This window comes from Balaenoptera acutorostrata, chromosome 8 (genome assembly GCF_949987535.1).
Source record: "Balaenoptera acutorostrata chromosome 8, mBalAcu1.1, whole genome shotgun sequence".
Taxonomy (NCBI): domain Eukaryota; kingdom Metazoa; phylum Chordata; class Mammalia; order Artiodactyla; family Balaenopteridae; genus Balaenoptera; species Balaenoptera acutorostrata.
In genome coordinates, this window is record NC_080071.1 from 23,673,340 (window position 1) to 23,690,406 (window position 17,067).

Below are 17,067 nucleotides of genomic sequence, written 5' to 3' on the forward strand. Positions count from 1 at the left end.
CAGTAATTGTATATGTATTAGATAAAATCGCTATGAATTGCTTAATTTAACACATTTCTATGTATCTATTTCTTACAAAAACTGAACCCTCTCCATGTTTACGAGGCAGTTTGGGATAACAAGCAAAATAAACAAGAGCCTTTCTGAGTAAGCGTGTCCATATGCCAATGCAGTTTAGGTCTGATTCAAGACACAGAACTCATTACCTCTGAAAAAATGAAGGCACATTTATTACTGACCAGGAGAAATTCCACCGTATGTAGAATGGGAATCATATTACATACATTTGTAGCTAATTTTCAATTTTTAAAAACAAGTCCAAGGAAGTTAAAATATTCTTTTAATTAGATGCTCAAAGACATGAAATAAGAAAAACTGATGCAAAGACTCCTTCAAGTTAGGATTTGCAATACAAATATTTTCATCTCTTAACAGGGCAAGCTGATGTGTTCACATCTCCGTTCCAAGCTGCCTCTCTCACTAGGAAACATCAGTATTTTTAAAGCACATTTACAATGCTTTCCCATCACCCTTGCTGTGTTTTTGTAGCACCTATAGCCATAACTGGCACCTGGGGGCCCTGCATTGTTGGCAGTTTCTCTCTCATTTCTTTGGAGTCTATTCAACTGCTGTGGTTTTATTCAGAAGTCAGTGCTTTTGCATATATGATTTCCTGAGACTGTTTGAATAGTCTTTCTCAGAAAACTGTGCCAGTCTGGCTGTGAACAGCTCTTTGAGGAGCTGATAGCAGCCTGGTTGGGTCAGCAGGCTTGGACTGCGGTTCACAGCCTCGCCAGCTTCTTTCCCTACCCCCTCTTTTCTTACCCCTGCCTCGGTGACATCACGGCCCACATCCTGTCATTCCTTCCAAGAAGAGAACAAGTCTAGTCCAGTTAGAAAAAAATGCTGCCCAGGGAACCTCTGCAAAGCTCCCATGAAAACAATTCTTAATTGTTGTTTCACTAACTGATATGGAAGTGATTTTAAATAATAAACAAAACCAGACTGAATAATTCAAACTTCCGTAAGGTAATAATCTGTTGCGAAGACAGAAGTCCCTACTTCGGGTTATAGATATGAAATTTGGGAACAAAGGTAACCTTAACATTTCTTGATTTGAGTGTACTTTTTTAACATCATCATCTTGATGGTGCAGTTTTGAGATAATGAGAGCAAAAGTGGCTTTTCAGAAGCTTTAAATGGCATGCTGTTCCAAGGTGCTAAGGTAGAGAGAAGCATTGCTTTAGGAAGTGGCTCATGTGGGTGTATATGTGTTGGTGTGCTGTGCTGCTGGCGATCCCATGGTCTTCATCTGTATACCACTGGAGAGAGAAAAAGAAAGGTCAGAGTTAGGAAATCAGTTGTCTTTTTTTTTTTTTTTTTTTAACCCAAGTGAGTTCTCATGAGCATACATTGAATAACACAGGATGTTTTAATTCTTCAATCAGTTTATAAACTGAAATGTGATCAAAGAGCGTTTCTCATTTCCTCCCAGAGCTTTTCCAGGGCATGTAGTTCTGTCCTGCAGGAGTCTCTGATCGTCCTTTGCAGGTGCTGAGACAACTCACTGTGAATTTGGCTTCACTGCATAGAGCTTTAAGGATATGTATAATTAAAATATCCAAGTCCATTTTCAAATTTGACTCAAAGGACACTTAGAAACACATCATGCATAGGAGGGAATGTTTATCCTGTAAAGCCCATTTTAATTAAGTGTTATCAACTGTTAAATTTCTCCTACACTACAGTAAGATAAACTATTAAAATAAATGAGTTTTTAGAAAGCAATTTTTCCTAATATATATCACTAAGGCACTAGAAAAAATCTATTTCAATATTCCATATATATGTTTAGCATAACATATGAAGTCAAAAGTCAAATGTATTATTTGCAAACACTTTTTCACTGGAATTTCACTGGAATCTCTTATCTGCATGTCTGACATTTATGTAGGATGAGTTGATGACCTGAGGCAAAAATTTATCAACTCATCCCACCACGTGAAACAAGTGGGAAGTCACTGCCAGGAAAACATATATTATGGAGACATAAATTAACTTTCAAAAATGGCTTAAAGTATCACGTCTTTTCTTTGAGCAGTGGAAGGATACACCTCAACCTCATAAGAATCTAACCCCAAAAATATATGCCAGGTTTTGTGGTATCAAATGACTGTCCCACTTTTATACAGTAGGTGCTGTTTGAACTGAGCACGGAGCAAAGTGTGTCCGTTAAAAGAGAGTGAGGGAAAGCAGGCTTTTTAAGCTAATACAGACAAGAAAGGACTTAACACAAAAATATTTAGTGCAACACACACATATATATAATCTTTTTTTCTTCTTAATCTGAAAAGGTCTAGTGCGTAAAATGAATTTGACTTAATACCTAGAAACATCCTCTGAATAGGCAACAACATCTCTAGCCATTTCCGACTTTATAAAACCAGCCTAATTGTTTATAAGCTGTGGTGTTCAACAAAAGATAACATGGAAGTTGCAAAAACGGAAGCGCACTGATTACTGATACCCCACTGTTGTTAGAAGGGCTAGAAACACATACTAGAGATGGATTTGCATATTTGACCTGAGCTATTATCATGCTGGTTTCACTTTAGAATTACTCTGCCACACGTTCACTGGGTAAGTGATTACTTTTTGATCAAAATAGGGAGAGACGGGACAATCACAGGACTAGGGTTTTGACCCTCTCAGGATATGCAATATTGTGCTTCTCAACCCCCAACTGTATGATATTGAACATGACTCTCTTTATGACTCAAGGATATCACTTCTTCAACTTCTCATTGGAAAAATAAGACTCCTTTTGCTTCCGTCCCCGTCTCATGGAACCTCTGTGAGGAGAAGTAGTTCCAAGAGGGGAACGGGAACCCACCAGGAAGTTCCCTCCCCTTGCAGGAAGCTTTGCTATACCATTGACTGGAAATCCGCTCCAGCATCCACCAGGGCTTTGGAGATCTGAGCTGACTGCTGGAAGTGAACGTTATCTGCAGGGAGAGAAAGGAAACATAAAGTAACTAAAAGCCGCTCCACTTTTCTGGTAGGAAGGGTGGGAAAGGCGCAAGAAGAAAGGGACTGTTTGAAGTTCTAGGATTCAGCATCCCATTTAGGCCAAGACAAGTGAGTTGTGGAAAGCAACACTGTTTTATTGAAGTAAATGTAACAGTCTTGCCCCTCATGCTTTTGTTTTGTCAGTAGTGAAATTGCAAACCTGTCTGTGATACTAAAAAGTCTAATTAACTGAAACTCACCATCTGCTGTTCCATGAATAAGGAGGTACTCAACTTGTTTAAAATTTTCAGCTCTGCTCATGACTGTTGAATTCTGGAATTGGGAAAAAGAATGTCATTATTCAAAAAAAGATCTGCCATAAACTGATTTTTCACTTCAGTTTACAAAATAAAATGTTTTCAGCTGGGGCCCCCTTTGATACAAAATATAGCAAACCGATATTCAAGCAAATGCTGTCTCCATGCATGGCAGAATGTACAGCATGCCCTGTCCCTGTGAGACAGGACCGGAAAGGGAGGATGCCACATCTTCCCTGCACATGCAGAAGAGGGCATCTGCCCCCCCAGGCTGCATGCGAAACCCCTCGGGTCCCAGATCCCAGATTGGCTGTGTCCTATGCATTAGCACAGGGCAGAGTCTCATATTAGCAATGTATGTTCCATGGGCTTATGCTGTAGTTCAGCCAAAAAGTGTATTGCCATGGCAACCATGTGTCACATGGTACCATACATGCTACATTTCAAAGAGCCTGTACATAGCATTTGCAACTAAACATACTCTGCAATATGTCATATGAACTTTGGTCCACATTGCTAGGCTCTGAATGAGAAGCAAGTATTACCTTTTTTGGAACAGATGTTTAAAACCTAGGCAAATGTAACATATGGGAGGGGAAAGGGGTGAAAAAGATCAAGTACGGCCTTAGAAAATCAGCGGGTGGTGGTTGTCTGCCTCATTCTGCTTTGGGGAAAGTGCTGCTTTTGGATCAAGCCAGGGAATTAGGAGAAAAAAGTGGGAGGTCAGCTTTTTGAAGGCTGTTTCATGACCTTGCACAGGTAGGACTTCTAGAATGAGGGTGGAGTCTTTGGTGGAAAAGCTTTGAAGGTATAGAACTAGTCATCTGATCTTAATGTGGAGATGTTTGCAGAGTTGGGGTGAAGGTAAGAATGTCGTAGACATCGTAGCAACTTTGGGAAGGGGTGAGCCGGACTCTGCTTCTATTGTGGGGCAGAGGAAGGGCCACTAGCCTCCCTGTGGGTTTAAAATCAGCCAGCTCCTCCTGCAGCATCTTGGTGAATCAAAGGCAACTTTATGAGAGGCAAGGTTTGTGTTTTACAGATATCTTTGTAGTTAACATCAGCTTAATATTTTGATGGGAACCCTGAAAGTCTGGCTGGAAGGGGATGGAGCTAAGGTCCGAACGTTTGTATTCTAGCCCCAGCTTCAATATCAGAGAGCTGTGTACCTAGAGACATGCTGCTGAGTGTTGTTTTCTTTGAAATGGGAGGAAGATTAACTCCTCTTGCTCTCACTGAAATAATAGAAATCAAGAAACATGGCTTTTTTTAAGGTTAAATTACGGTGATGTGAGGATGGTGTAACACAGTGTTTCTGGAAAAAGGACGTTCTGTCTACAACTTTCAGGACAAAGTCACCCAACATATTTGTGTTGACTGAGGCTGTCAAGGTGATCTTCTCCTGGAAAGCTTAGAGCAAAGGCCCTCCCACTCCTGTGCAGGCTGGGTCCCACTTGTCCTGACCATATGGCATTTCTGACCCAAATTGAGAATTTACCCACGAACTTTCAGAATAAACACCTAGGACTCATTAAAAGTCGCGCTTCTATTTTACTTTAAGAAACGTGTTATCTGGTGAGATGTCCCAGATGAATCCATCCATCCATCCATCCATCCCAACATTATACTCCATTCATTCTTCCATCCATTCATTCATTTTTTCAAGTCGATCAATATTTATTTGTCATATACCCAACTAAACAATAAGATCCATGAGAAGAGGAATTTATATTGTTCATTACTCTATCCTGAGCATTTAATAGAGAGCTAAATATCAATTAAAGGAATAAACAAAAGAAATGTAGGCACTTATATTGTACTCTTCACTATGTTCGGTCCTAGTTTTGCAGAGGCAAGTGGGAACAGCTAGGGGAGGTGGAATAAAATATTCTCATTCTGAAATTTACCAAGATATGTTTTGCCCACTTTCAATCCATACACCATGCCATTAGTAATAAGAGCTGATACTTATTGTGTACTCTGCGCCAGTCACTCTGCTAAGTATCTTAAAGGATTTATAAAAGCACTGCTCTATTTAATCCTCATGACATTCCTGCAAGATAGGTCTATAGCAATCCCACTTCTACACGGAGACAATAAAGTACACCAGGTTACATCAGGAAGAAGTCGGAGCTGGACACAAAGTCTGATGGCAGAACCTCTTTTACCTCCTATGCTGCACTGAGTCTCCACTAAAATTCCAAGCTGCTCATGATGTGGTCTTCCAGCAAAGATACAGGGAGAAAGAAATTGTTACTGAACTGCTCTGGGATTTGCAGTGCACAAACACACTGGGTGTCCTTTGCCCCCTGCGTTCTCATGCCTTCTTAGAGTGAATTCATTGGAAGAGAGCTGGCTCGCACAGACCTTCGAGACTTGTGAGGCGTTTTGGACTGTGTGGTTGATGCAGAGCCTAATGAAGCAACAGAACCCTGAGCGATGTCCTGCCCTGGAGAGAGGAAAGGGTCAAAATCAATCTCCCAAAAGGCCAGTGTAGGATTCAAAGCTGGCGACAGCAGAGGCTGGGGCTGACCCACCAACCGTGAACACCGCCAGTCTGAGCCCCGGAGCCGGCGCCCTCGTCCGAGTCCTCCTGCACCATCCTTTCTGCGGCTACACGGCTGTCTCCTCCACCTTGTTTCTCCCCACAAGAAACCCAGCTCTTCGCTTGCCAAAGATAGTCAACTTCAGCACCTACATGTGGCCCAAATATCCAGCTGTGTGACCTCCCCTCCCCTCCAAAAGCCTCTCGGGCCTTCCTTGCGTGGCAGAGTGCACAGCAAAAGCCACTCCACAACCTCCCTGAGCCATGAGACTGAGAAATGTCACTGAAACATAGAGTAATAGTTAGGAGACATATAAATACGCAGGACAGTTAGCAAGGAATGTGATAACTCCTGGAGTTTGGACCAAAACAGTTTCTGGCTGCCTTTTTTTTCTTAAATGGAGTGAATACAGGCTGAAAGAAGACAATTTTTATAAACAAGTAAAACCCTGAGCCTAAGATAAATGTTGTGATGTACACACTGTAGCTGTGATGAACTAGACATGGTGAGAAATGCAACATACTGAGAAAAAGACGAAAACTGTGATAAAAGTGTCATGATGCAAATTGTTTTACATTAACAATATTACACTACAAAGAAAGAAAGACAAATACTTTAATGCAGCAAGGGAAAAATAAAACAAAAGCTTCCCCCTGCAACCACAAGAGAAGTGTGTCATTTCCGATGCACACGTCCCCCTGCTCGCTGGGAGTTGCGTCAAGAGGGACCTCTCAGTGCACGGGGGCCAGGCAGCCTCAGGCACACACCCATTTCAAGGCTCGCAGGCTCCCGGGAACATTTTGCCCTCCTGGAAAGATGCAGCTGTGTCACCTTGCCTCTGGAACCACCCATCGTTCCCTACTAGCCTGAGCGTCCTGGCTTCTCAATCGAGAGGGACTCTTGACAGTCCGCTGTACGGCACACTTTAACCCATGAAAGGCAGCCAGAGTCAGTGAAAGAAATGCATGCACTAAGTTAAGGGAGAATTAATGACCAGAAATAATTCAATGGTGCTATTTCAACCCACCAAAACAGGATAATCCCCATTTGCCTATCGATGGAAACAGAAATAAAAAAGGAAATGGATGACTAAGTTAGAAGCCGAATAGTCTGTCACCAGCTCCTAAAAAGGAAGTTTAGAGTGATAAATGGGCAAGGATGCAATGGTGGTGCAGTTGGCACTCTCCCGGGGCTAGAAACTTCCGGAGAGCCCCGCTGCCAGCAACAGCCTGGCAAAGTGAAGTGGGGAGGATTGGTCCAGTGGCAGTGCTGGTGCACAGCATCTCTGCGAGGAGCTTTTCCTTCAAACCCCAAGAAGAACCATCTGTAGCTGCTCGTTGGATCAGGCTGGTTCCTCAGTTACCTTCCAGCAAATAAATCTTTGTATTTTTGAAATAAAAGAGAGAGCTGATAAGAGTGGGGAAGTACTGTGAGAAACAGAAGGTCTGACAATTTTTAAGCTACCCCTTGCACCGTCCAGGAACCATACGGACAGTTTGCTTCCTGAGAATAATGGTGGCAGCTTCCATGTTTTTGTAAGCTTATTTCATGGCAGGCATAGGTGTCTCGTTTAATCCTGTCAATAACCCCATGAGGTAGCTCTGATTCTCCCCATTATTCAGATGAGGAAACAGAGATTCAGAGAGGTTTAGTAACCTCTCCTGGCTAATAGGTGGTGGAAACAGAATTTTAGCACAGGTCAAACTCAAAAGTCCATGCCTCTTAACATCATATTCTAGTGTCCCTTCACTTCACAGCCAAACAACGCATTGTCATTTCCAAGCTCTGGAAGAAAAAGCAAACAGCCACAGGTGTAATAGACACCCTATTCCTTCAGTGAGACAGTACCCCAAGTGTACTGACTTGCTCTGTGCATTCTCCCACTTGTGACCAAAGCCTCATAAATAATATTAAGTGAGGCTGTTTGGGGAAGCACCATTAATGCCACACCAGAGGTCACAGAAAATGTTTAAGGAAAAATTAATTCAACCCACCGCATCAGATGTTTTACTTGTCCGTATCCATCAAACAACTGTACTGGTGAGATGCCAAGGAAAGAGCTCCCATCCGCCTACAGGGGGCCCTACCTCAGGCCTCACCCAGCAACACTGGCTTCTTTAAAGATCACACAGCAGTCAACATTTTATCAGCACTCAACAAACAAGTTAAGGTTTGGCTTAAATCTGAAGGTCTCTCTCCCTTTGGCATATTCTAGGATAATAGAACAAATGTCAAATCAGTACAAGATGGCATATTTACAAAATTGCACCCTGTTTTGCATAACCTAACGATGCAGCAGTTCTTAAGGATTGAACATTTCAAATCTGCTAGCAGAAGACTGCCAAATCTATGACTGTTTCGTACACTTGCCAAAAGCCTATCAAATTCTGAGCAAAATGCAAAATAAATCTCCTCTACAAGTTAAATCAGTCCCTTCTGTGTGTTCCAGGCTGCCCTCTTCTCTTGGCAACGAGGCTCAGGACTTGGGCCCCGTCTCTCTTGCCCTTGATCTGACACAGCTCTCTCTAAGTCCATTCCCTCCCTGGTCTCCCATCCTGCCTTATTAGCCGCCATTTGGCCAGCTCCTCCCACATCCCTGCTCTGTGATATCCCTCGGTTCATCCAACCTGCTTCACAGATCCCCAGAAAACCAGCTCTGCCTGCTGCCACTCGTGTGTATACTGTGCTCCTCTGCCTCGTCGGTCCCTCTGGCAGCCTGTGGAGAGCACCTACGCTATTCTGCTGCATCTCCCAGAAGTCTTCCTTAACTGGCTCCAGATAAGTGCCCTCTCCCTTTCCTACCCCTCAGTAGCTACATCTTATATAACTTTTTGTGCCTCCGTTTCTGGGTCAATAAAATGGAGAAAATTAGAGCACTTATCTCAGACAATCTGAGGGAGAACTGAACCTAATAACCCATGGAAAGAGCTTAGAACAGTGTCTGGCCATAGAAGCAAGCACTTACTAAGTGAATTAAAAAAATGAATGAAATAAATGAAACCAGATCCCCCCTGGTTGAGAGGAGTGGGGGGAGGTGAAACCCTAACTTCTCAGCCACTTCCCTTCCCTCCCTACATGCTCAGAAGGCACAGAATTCCTGGGGCTCCAGAGTCACAATTTGGAACTACTAGTCTTTTCCATACATACTGGGCACTATGTCATGTTCAAGTTCATGCTTTATGACTACTCTCTTTTATTTCTCTTCAAAAATTGTGCCTGTATGTTTTGTCTCACCAACAAGGTGATCAACTTCTGAACAGCTAAAACACCAGGCACCTTGAATGGGTGAATGAAAGGCTACCACGTGTTAATATATTTTTTTACAGGTTTGACTAAAAGACCTGTGATTGACCATAGAGAGACCATTCATCAATGTTAGTCAGGAACCCCCCTCCTCAAGGTGGGACCACGGTTGCTATCTGCTTATCGCTATTGGGGGTGAGGGTTGTCTCATTGTCTATCTGATTCTTTTGCTCAAATCTGTTGCCATTTCTGTCGGCTGTGGACTGAGAATCGGACTGAGACTCACGGCAGTGAATCTGCTTGTACTGCTTATTAGCTACACTGTCATCCCTCCACTCTGCCTGCCTACTTGGAGCTTCTGGGACCAGCTTCTTGGAGTTTCAGGGAGATGAACAGCTTCATTCCTCTTTGAGTCCCTGGTATCCTTTAAACGTGCTCCTGCCCTGCCACTCGGCAGTGGGTAGGTGACTATCTACAAAAAGAGTCTTATAGAGTCACTGTTTGTGTCATTGCATTGGGTCCAAGCCTTAGTCCCAGGGTCTCCTAATTTATACGGCAGCTTTGTGAGAATAAGAAAAGGCACTCCCTCTGGTTGGATGCAGCCCCAGAGGTGCACGCCTTAGAGAATGAAGCATAGACTAGCTTCCAGCAGTGCACAAGCTGAACAACTATACATGACATCCCTGCCGGTTCCATTTGCGTATATAAATGGCTCCTTCAACTTCCTTTCCTAAGTAGTAAGTAGGACCTTTATTTCACAAAATGTGCTTCTCTTGGTGTGCTTGTCTAAATTCTTTCAAATCTGGGTCATCAATGACTTAAAAATGAATCCTCTCCTCATTTGAATTTTATTAAAAATTACATTCTCTTCCAAAGGCTGTAATTCTGGCTACTGATAATGATTCTATAGCTGAAAAGGTGTACAACGATCACAGGACCTTGCTTAAAACACGCTTCGATCATTCCTATCCTGGATGTGCTGAAGAAAGTCAATAGTCTAGACTACCTGGGACTCAGTTTCAAAATATTTCCTCCTGACCTACGGAAATGCACAGAGCAGCGAAAGCCAGTAAGGAATTGTCTCCTTTGTCTTTTCCAAGAGGGCAGAAGGAGGGAGGGAGAGAAGGAGAGAGAAAGGGAGGAAATAAAAACAACCTGGGAAAGAGAAGTAAAAGAAGACAGGGGTCCAGAGGGGCAGCTGGGGCCTTGGAGGAAAATAGTATCTTTGAATGTATTCCTGCCAGAGACAAAAGCACAGGCTCATTTAAAAAACAAAGGAAGGCAGCTTTATTCTAAAGCCTGCTGTGCACCAAATATAGGTACTTAGATTCAGTTCTCCACTTTCTGAGGATGCAACTTACAGGGCGGAAACAATACAGTGAATGCATTTGCCTCACTTTCTCCTACCCACCTTAACTGTCGCCCACCCAAATAACTCCTCTGAGTAACACATTGGGAACCTTTAGCTCCCTGGTACTGGCAGTTTTAATGTGTCCATTGCCAGCAATGAATTTTGTGCCAAGAAAACCCGACTCCTGGCGTGGAAGGATTAAACAGTCCTCGGGTACCATCTGTGCAGTGAAGTGAGACAGTGACTTTGTGCTCCCAGTGTTCGTGTATTGCCATCGGTAGGAGGAAGTGACTTCTATTTACATGACTACCTCATGCAGAGAACATCTAAGGGGAGAGATGAAAATGGCCACCTCAGTGGCGGGTAGAGTTGGAGAAGAGGGGGATGGGTGTGGGAATGAGGAGCCTATGGGAAAATCTGGAGAAAGATACAGGTTGACATGGCAGATTAAAACTAATTATCCTCTAGGGGGAGGGCTGGTTGAAGAGGAAACACGTTGTTGGCTGATGTTCTTGAAGTGCAGTAGGGTAGGTGCCACGGACTTCTTCGGATGTCAAGGTTTAGACTTGATCCTGTGCTTCTAGGTTCAAAGACTTTCAAAATGGGATTTTTAAAATGAACTTTTGACGCATCATCCAGCAGGTTCTAGAGTCAGGCTGAGGGTCCCGGGCAGTACACCTCTGATGTTTTGGGAGGTTTTAGTACTTTAGGATATTTGAGAACACCCTTTAGCCATGCCCCAAATGTGGCAACACTACAGGAGGGATCCCGGTGGGGTCACTAGCAAGAAAATTCCAGCTGTAAAATGAGAGCAATGATGGAGACATATAATTTTTATAACAATGTTTCCCTTCAAAAAAGTTTTAAAATTCAATCAAAAAAGGTTTTAAGGTTTCTATTTCATACTGGGTGATCCAAAGAATACAAGGTTGAGCAAAGCCTTGAATGACTGATAATACCGCAGAGGGGGAAAAGAAGTACAAACTAACTATGGGTCCAAGATGGATAAATTGAGGATTAAAGATATACAAGGAAAATGTCATGGGAGTCAAGAGAGAATGCTAGTCTTCCGGGCGAGCAGGACAAGTTTCCTAGTGGATGAAGACAGAGGGGGAATGACATTCCAGGTCGAGGAACAGAGGACAAAGGCACAAAAGGGAAAGGCCCAGAAATATTCAGAGAACAGTGAACATTCCAGGTAGACTGGGCCATTCTCAGAAAGGTGTTGAACACCTGGTTAAAGAATGAGGGCTGGACTAGTTTGTACAGGAAAAGTCCATGAAAGTGTTATGGGTGAGGGTTAACCTCACACCTCTGCGTGGTACAGGCTGGAGTGCAGAAAGATAAGCTAAGGGGGGACCCATGGGGTTACTGTTGTAAAAGGAGGTAGTCATGTGACAGCAGCAATGTGGTTATGGAGCAGGGAAAGGATGTCTAAAGCAGCTTATTGGATGTGGAGGAGAAAGAATGGGAAAAACTGAGTCCAAAGTATCATGTGGGACACTCAGCAGAAATAAGGACAACCTCATTACGGGACTGCTTTGTAGTGGAAGATGATTGGTACATCACACTTTACAGGTTGTTACTTTTCTAGCTTGAGTGAAAAACAGAGATGAAAACACACACACACCCAGGCACAAACACACGCATACACCTCCCCGCCCCTCCCCCACAAGCCTTGCTAAATAAAACTGAAAGGAAGAGGTAAAACGAAACTGTCTGTACATATCTTGCAAAACTAGAAGTTTTATTTGCATGTTCTTGTGCTTTGATCAAATGGCTTCAGAACCCATAATAATGATGACAGCTTACAAAAATGTACAAATATGGCTCAGAGCGATGTATGAATAGGAAGCCCAAGCATTGAGAGCTGTGGCACAGATGAGGAGAAATTGTGGTCTTAAATTGTGTGGGTTATTGTTTTCTTTTTATCCTGGGAGGAGTTTTGAACATCCTCCGGAGAATGTAAACATCAGATGATTGACCTTGTCATCTGTACGTTTCAGGGTTTTCAATTTACACGACAGAATCAGGAAAGTTGTGTTTTTTTTTCTGGTTGGGGGGCAATGTGCTGGAAGGGTCCTTAGTACTTTGGCTGACACTTCCAGCTGCAGCAGGCTGCCACCAAAGAGAGGGCCCTGGCTTTGCGGTGGCACCCACACTAGCACACGGGGGCCGCCAATGATGTCTGCACCCAGACCATATTTCAGATGCTACAGCCCATCTGCGCAGCAACCTGCCCACTGGCTTTTCCATCAGGCAACCAGCCTGCGGATGCTATTCAGTAATTTGGATTCAAGGGCTTTTCAGAGTATTACCCTCCTGTACCTACACCTCACCTGCTTTACTCAAATCTTGTGTGAAAAAAACTGTACATATTTGGCTATGAATTAGAAAATTGTAGGCTTGTACATACAACTTAATTATGATAATACCATAAGAAATTTTAATATGTAGTTAAAGGTTTAGAGAGTCTTCTGGGCTCTAAAGGAATACGTTGAATTTGACATGTTTTCTGAACTGAAATTTTTATAATTAAAGTAATTATCTGGTGTTGCTTTGTATTTCCAAATGAACGCATATTGTGACCTATATAGCATACGATAAAGGCTGTAATTATGCAGAATATAGTACGGGAAGCTATTGGAGTATCTCTAAACCACCTGTGTTATTTCTTTTTAACAAGAATTTCATTGGAAATAAAAAATATATATTTTCTGGAATGGATACACTTAAAAATGTTCTTATACCACTTATAAATAGGTTATAAAATGGATCTAGTTCACCATCTCTTACCCTGTAATGGTCAAGGTTGTCTTCTGGAGTTGGAAGACCCATGTAACGTTCTGTGTACACTGAATCTGTGATGGAGAAAAGAAAAACAATTCATACAATAAAAACTTTTTTCCCTTTTTTTGGGTTACTTTATATGCTTTCATATTCTTTACTTGTGCAAAGGTCTATAGTGTTACCCTCAGAAGTATCTCCTCCAGATCATCTCTACTTGGCTTGTTAAAGCAGCCAGACGCCTGCCTTTCCATACTCAGCCCTATAGCCCACTTCCTTTAGCCCTTCCTGTGAGGGCAGAGGGAGATCAAACCAGGTGATCTAAAACCCAATCAACAGCCCGCCTGCAGAAAAGTCAAATGGGAAGTGCTAAGTGATAAGGACTCTACATTATCATCCGACCCTCTCAAAAATCTTGATTAGCAAGTCACTTAATGTCTCAATTGTCTTGAATTTTTTGGTCCTGACATCAGTCAGTACATGTTCTACTTTAGGATACTCTCTTTCCTACTGGAAACTCCTCATAATTTTCAATTACTGGTTGCTTACTTAAATCATATTTTTTTTTTGGTGGGGGGGAGACAGATCGAAAGGAAAGAATTCAGTTATCATTTATTTGCTGTAAAACCCTATAACGGCTCAGCTACTCCATCATAATGCAAGTTAAACATCTGTTTTCTCTCATTTTGTGATGAGGCCTCAATTCCGATGTTATAACTGTTGAGTATTGAGAAACAGATTACATTAGTATCTGTGCTGAAGTGACGTAAGCTGTTTTATCTATAGATATGGCAGAAAAACGTATGCATTGTGGGTTTGGTTATTTGGGATATTTAAACATATTTTTGACCTAATTTAAAAAAATTAAATCATATATCAAATGTATGTGTGTGTATATATATATATGTGTGTGTGTGTGTGTGTGTGTGTATATATATATTTACTAAAATATCAGTGAGAAAATTTACTGTGGCTGAATTCCAATATAACTTTAAAAATCTGAAATAACTGTTTTTGAAACATGACCAGGTTACAGTAAATAAATAAGTGTAATATGTTTCCATTGTGCTATATAGGTTAATGGCTTGAATTTCACTATAATTGTACCGGAATTTCAATATTGATTTAATTAATTATTTAGAAGAATATATCATCAAAATAACAAGCTTAAACAACATCCTAACCCTTTGTGAATGACTGGCATTGGAGATTAAAAACTACATTGATAACTAGTGTTAGTTGTTCCATGTGTATTGCTCATGCTTTTCCTATGGAAATCAAAATATTTTCCTCCAAAATGAGTAACAGCAATATTTTATCATTTTGATTAAAGTGAATACAGACTACAAGCAATTTTACATATCTAGAGGACACTAATATAGAAAATATAGTATCTTAAAGTACACTTTTAAAATATAAGATTTTCCTAAAATGCTCATCTTTTAACATTTAAATATGAATAACTTAGGTTATACATTTAATGGGGGGGGGGGGCGGGAATAGCTTTTAAGGGCAAAATAAAATTTTCCCAAACAGCTACAATTCTTCTTGTCCTAGAACATAATACCCCTTTCTTATTATGCTAACCAGGTTTACATGTGTAAGAAGGTCTCAAATTTTAAAAATACTATTTAAAAAATACTTAGTGTTGTGGTTGTAAACTTTTAGAAGTACGTCTCGCAATACCACTTATGTACTCCTTCAATTTGATTTTTGAGTAATATTGTTCAAATTTGCACATATATAAGAATTCTAGAAAGTTCCCAAGTGTTAGGTTGGTCCTCATACGTTTAATAAAGTTCTCTTCTTACCATTATGTAGTTCCAAACTCACAAAGATTGTTTCTCTTACTTTATTGACCACCAGAGGTCTCCAAAAACAAGCCTTCCAATAGAACAATTAATATTAAGCAGGAAAGTATTACATGAAAACAAATCTATTGTGTGAGGATCAATCCTAACTATGTTCTCCAATTTTTATTTAACTAAAAGGCAGGGTTGTCTCTTTTACACATTGGCTTCTCTTGACTTGGAGAGGCTTTAAAGAAGAGTTTTCCACAGGACTGGTACTACGATATATTAGGACATTAAATATTTAATGAGCATATTCATTATGAATGATTCTATCCTTATACTGAATAAAGGACTTGAGATGGGGTAGGAAGAGATACAGGAAAATAATTCATCTTCTCACCACCTCTGGCTCTTCCCCCCTACCTAGTGTTTCACTGCTTACCTGCTCCCACTTGGGAATTATACCTTACATGTGTATGATAGAACAATACTTTCTCAGCAGTGAACAGGATATTCTAGAGTGGCTTTCACCTACTCAGAGACAGTGGAAACAAAACCCCCAGGAATTCCCCTGCCCTAGTCTCTTCTTTCCACCCAAAGTCCTACTTATATTTGACTTTTACCTGAAGGGAAAGAGATACATACTTCTCTAATTGATCTAATATGTGAAGCTTCAAACTCAAGTTAGAATAAAAAGAAGGAAGGGTTTATCTAAAGAATTGTAGCATTGGGGATGTTTTAAAATGTGGAAAACTGAATTTGTTGATAAGACATTTAGAAAACAGAATTGGTTGGTAACTAAACGTGTAGATAGCATTTACTACCATCTAACATTTCACAATGGCAGAATAAGTGAGACTGTTTCATTACAGGTATCCATAAAGTACTTCTAAGGTGAATCAGTTTATTCACTGTAGAAACACTGAAACTCAAAAAGGAATGGTTTGTCATTGGAATGTGAAGGTTCACACTCAGTAACTCTGTACCTGGGAGTGATCACTTACCATAGTATTCCCACTTTGACACGGGTGCCACGGCTATTCCACACTTGAACACGCCACTTCCTGCTCCCAGGACCATTGAGGTTACATACCCTCCATATGACTAAGAAATGGAAACAGTTATTTTTATGGAGGTAAAGGAATTAAGGACATATGGTAAGCAAGTCGCAGTTTCCACATTTCTCACATCTTTATATACTGCGCCTCTTTCGAGATAGAAAGCATGGTAGAGAAGGTTTAAATTGGCCTTAGTTGGGTAGTATCTAAAGACTACACTTTCAGAGCCCTGGTCCCTCTTCTTGGTAGGCGTAAGGCGGAAAGTATTGAAAATTTGCTGGGTAGTACTAATTGAAGACAAAAAACAAACCAAAACCAAAACCAAAAAAAATCCTCCCAAAACCAAAAAAGCAATAAACACTAAATCTTTACTGACTTGGACCCATGAGAAAAAGTCTCCCTCCTTCCCTCTCTCCTTCTATCCTTCTTTCCCTTTATCCCTCTTTCTCTCCTTTCCTCTTTTTCTCCCTTCCTCACCTCCCTATCCCATTGTAATAAACAAAAGTATAAGCCTGGGGGAACTCATCGCCCAGAAATCTTAAGACATTGGACCTTCTTAGATTGAAATGATTGACGTGATTTTCACCTCCAAATATGTACAAACAAAAGTAAATTATCCTGCTCTGGGTTATATTCACTAAGGAAGGCATACAGATTCATCAGCCAAACTACTCACCCAGCCCCAAATTGCAATCCGTTTGTCATCCACAAATCCCATTTTTGAAAATTGTCTAAAATACATGGAACAAGTCCACGAATTAGTATCACACTGTGTATAGAAAACTAAGATAACTGCACAAATGTGAGAAACCCTGCCATTTGTTCTCTATTTCATTCTATTAGAAACAAAGATTAATTGCTGCCAGCAATCAAATAAACACCTGAGATCGATGTCTATCATTTTTAACTTAAGAGCCAGATGAACAAGGTTTACTTGTGTTGGAGTCCATCAAAAATGTGTGT

General features: G+C 41.2%; 1 protein-coding gene across 2 annotated transcripts in view; it reads right to left on the reverse strand.

The window, feature by feature from the left end:
* Positions 1 to 207: 207 nt before the first annotated feature.
* The window catches only part of DPP4 (dipeptidyl peptidase 4), a 78,420-nt gene continuing 61,560 nt past the window's right edge, over positions 208 to 17,067 (reverse strand). For both annotated transcript variants that reach the window (XM_057551402.1, XM_057551401.1), the window contains exons 21-26: positions 16,781 to 16,835; positions 16,051 to 16,150; positions 13,263 to 13,327; positions 3,270 to 3,342; positions 2,932 to 3,005; positions 208 to 1,322 (exon numbers count right to left, since the gene is read on the reverse strand). In XM_057551402.1, coding sequence (XP_057407385.1) covers positions 1,221 to 1,322; positions 2,932 to 3,005; positions 3,270 to 3,342; positions 13,263 to 13,327; positions 16,051 to 16,150; positions 16,781 to 16,835 — 469 coding nt within the window. In that variant the 3' untranslated portion in view covers positions 208 to 1,220. The remainder of the gene's footprint in view (positions 1,323 to 2,931; positions 3,006 to 3,269; positions 3,343 to 13,262; positions 13,328 to 16,050; positions 16,151 to 16,780; positions 16,836 to 17,067) is intronic.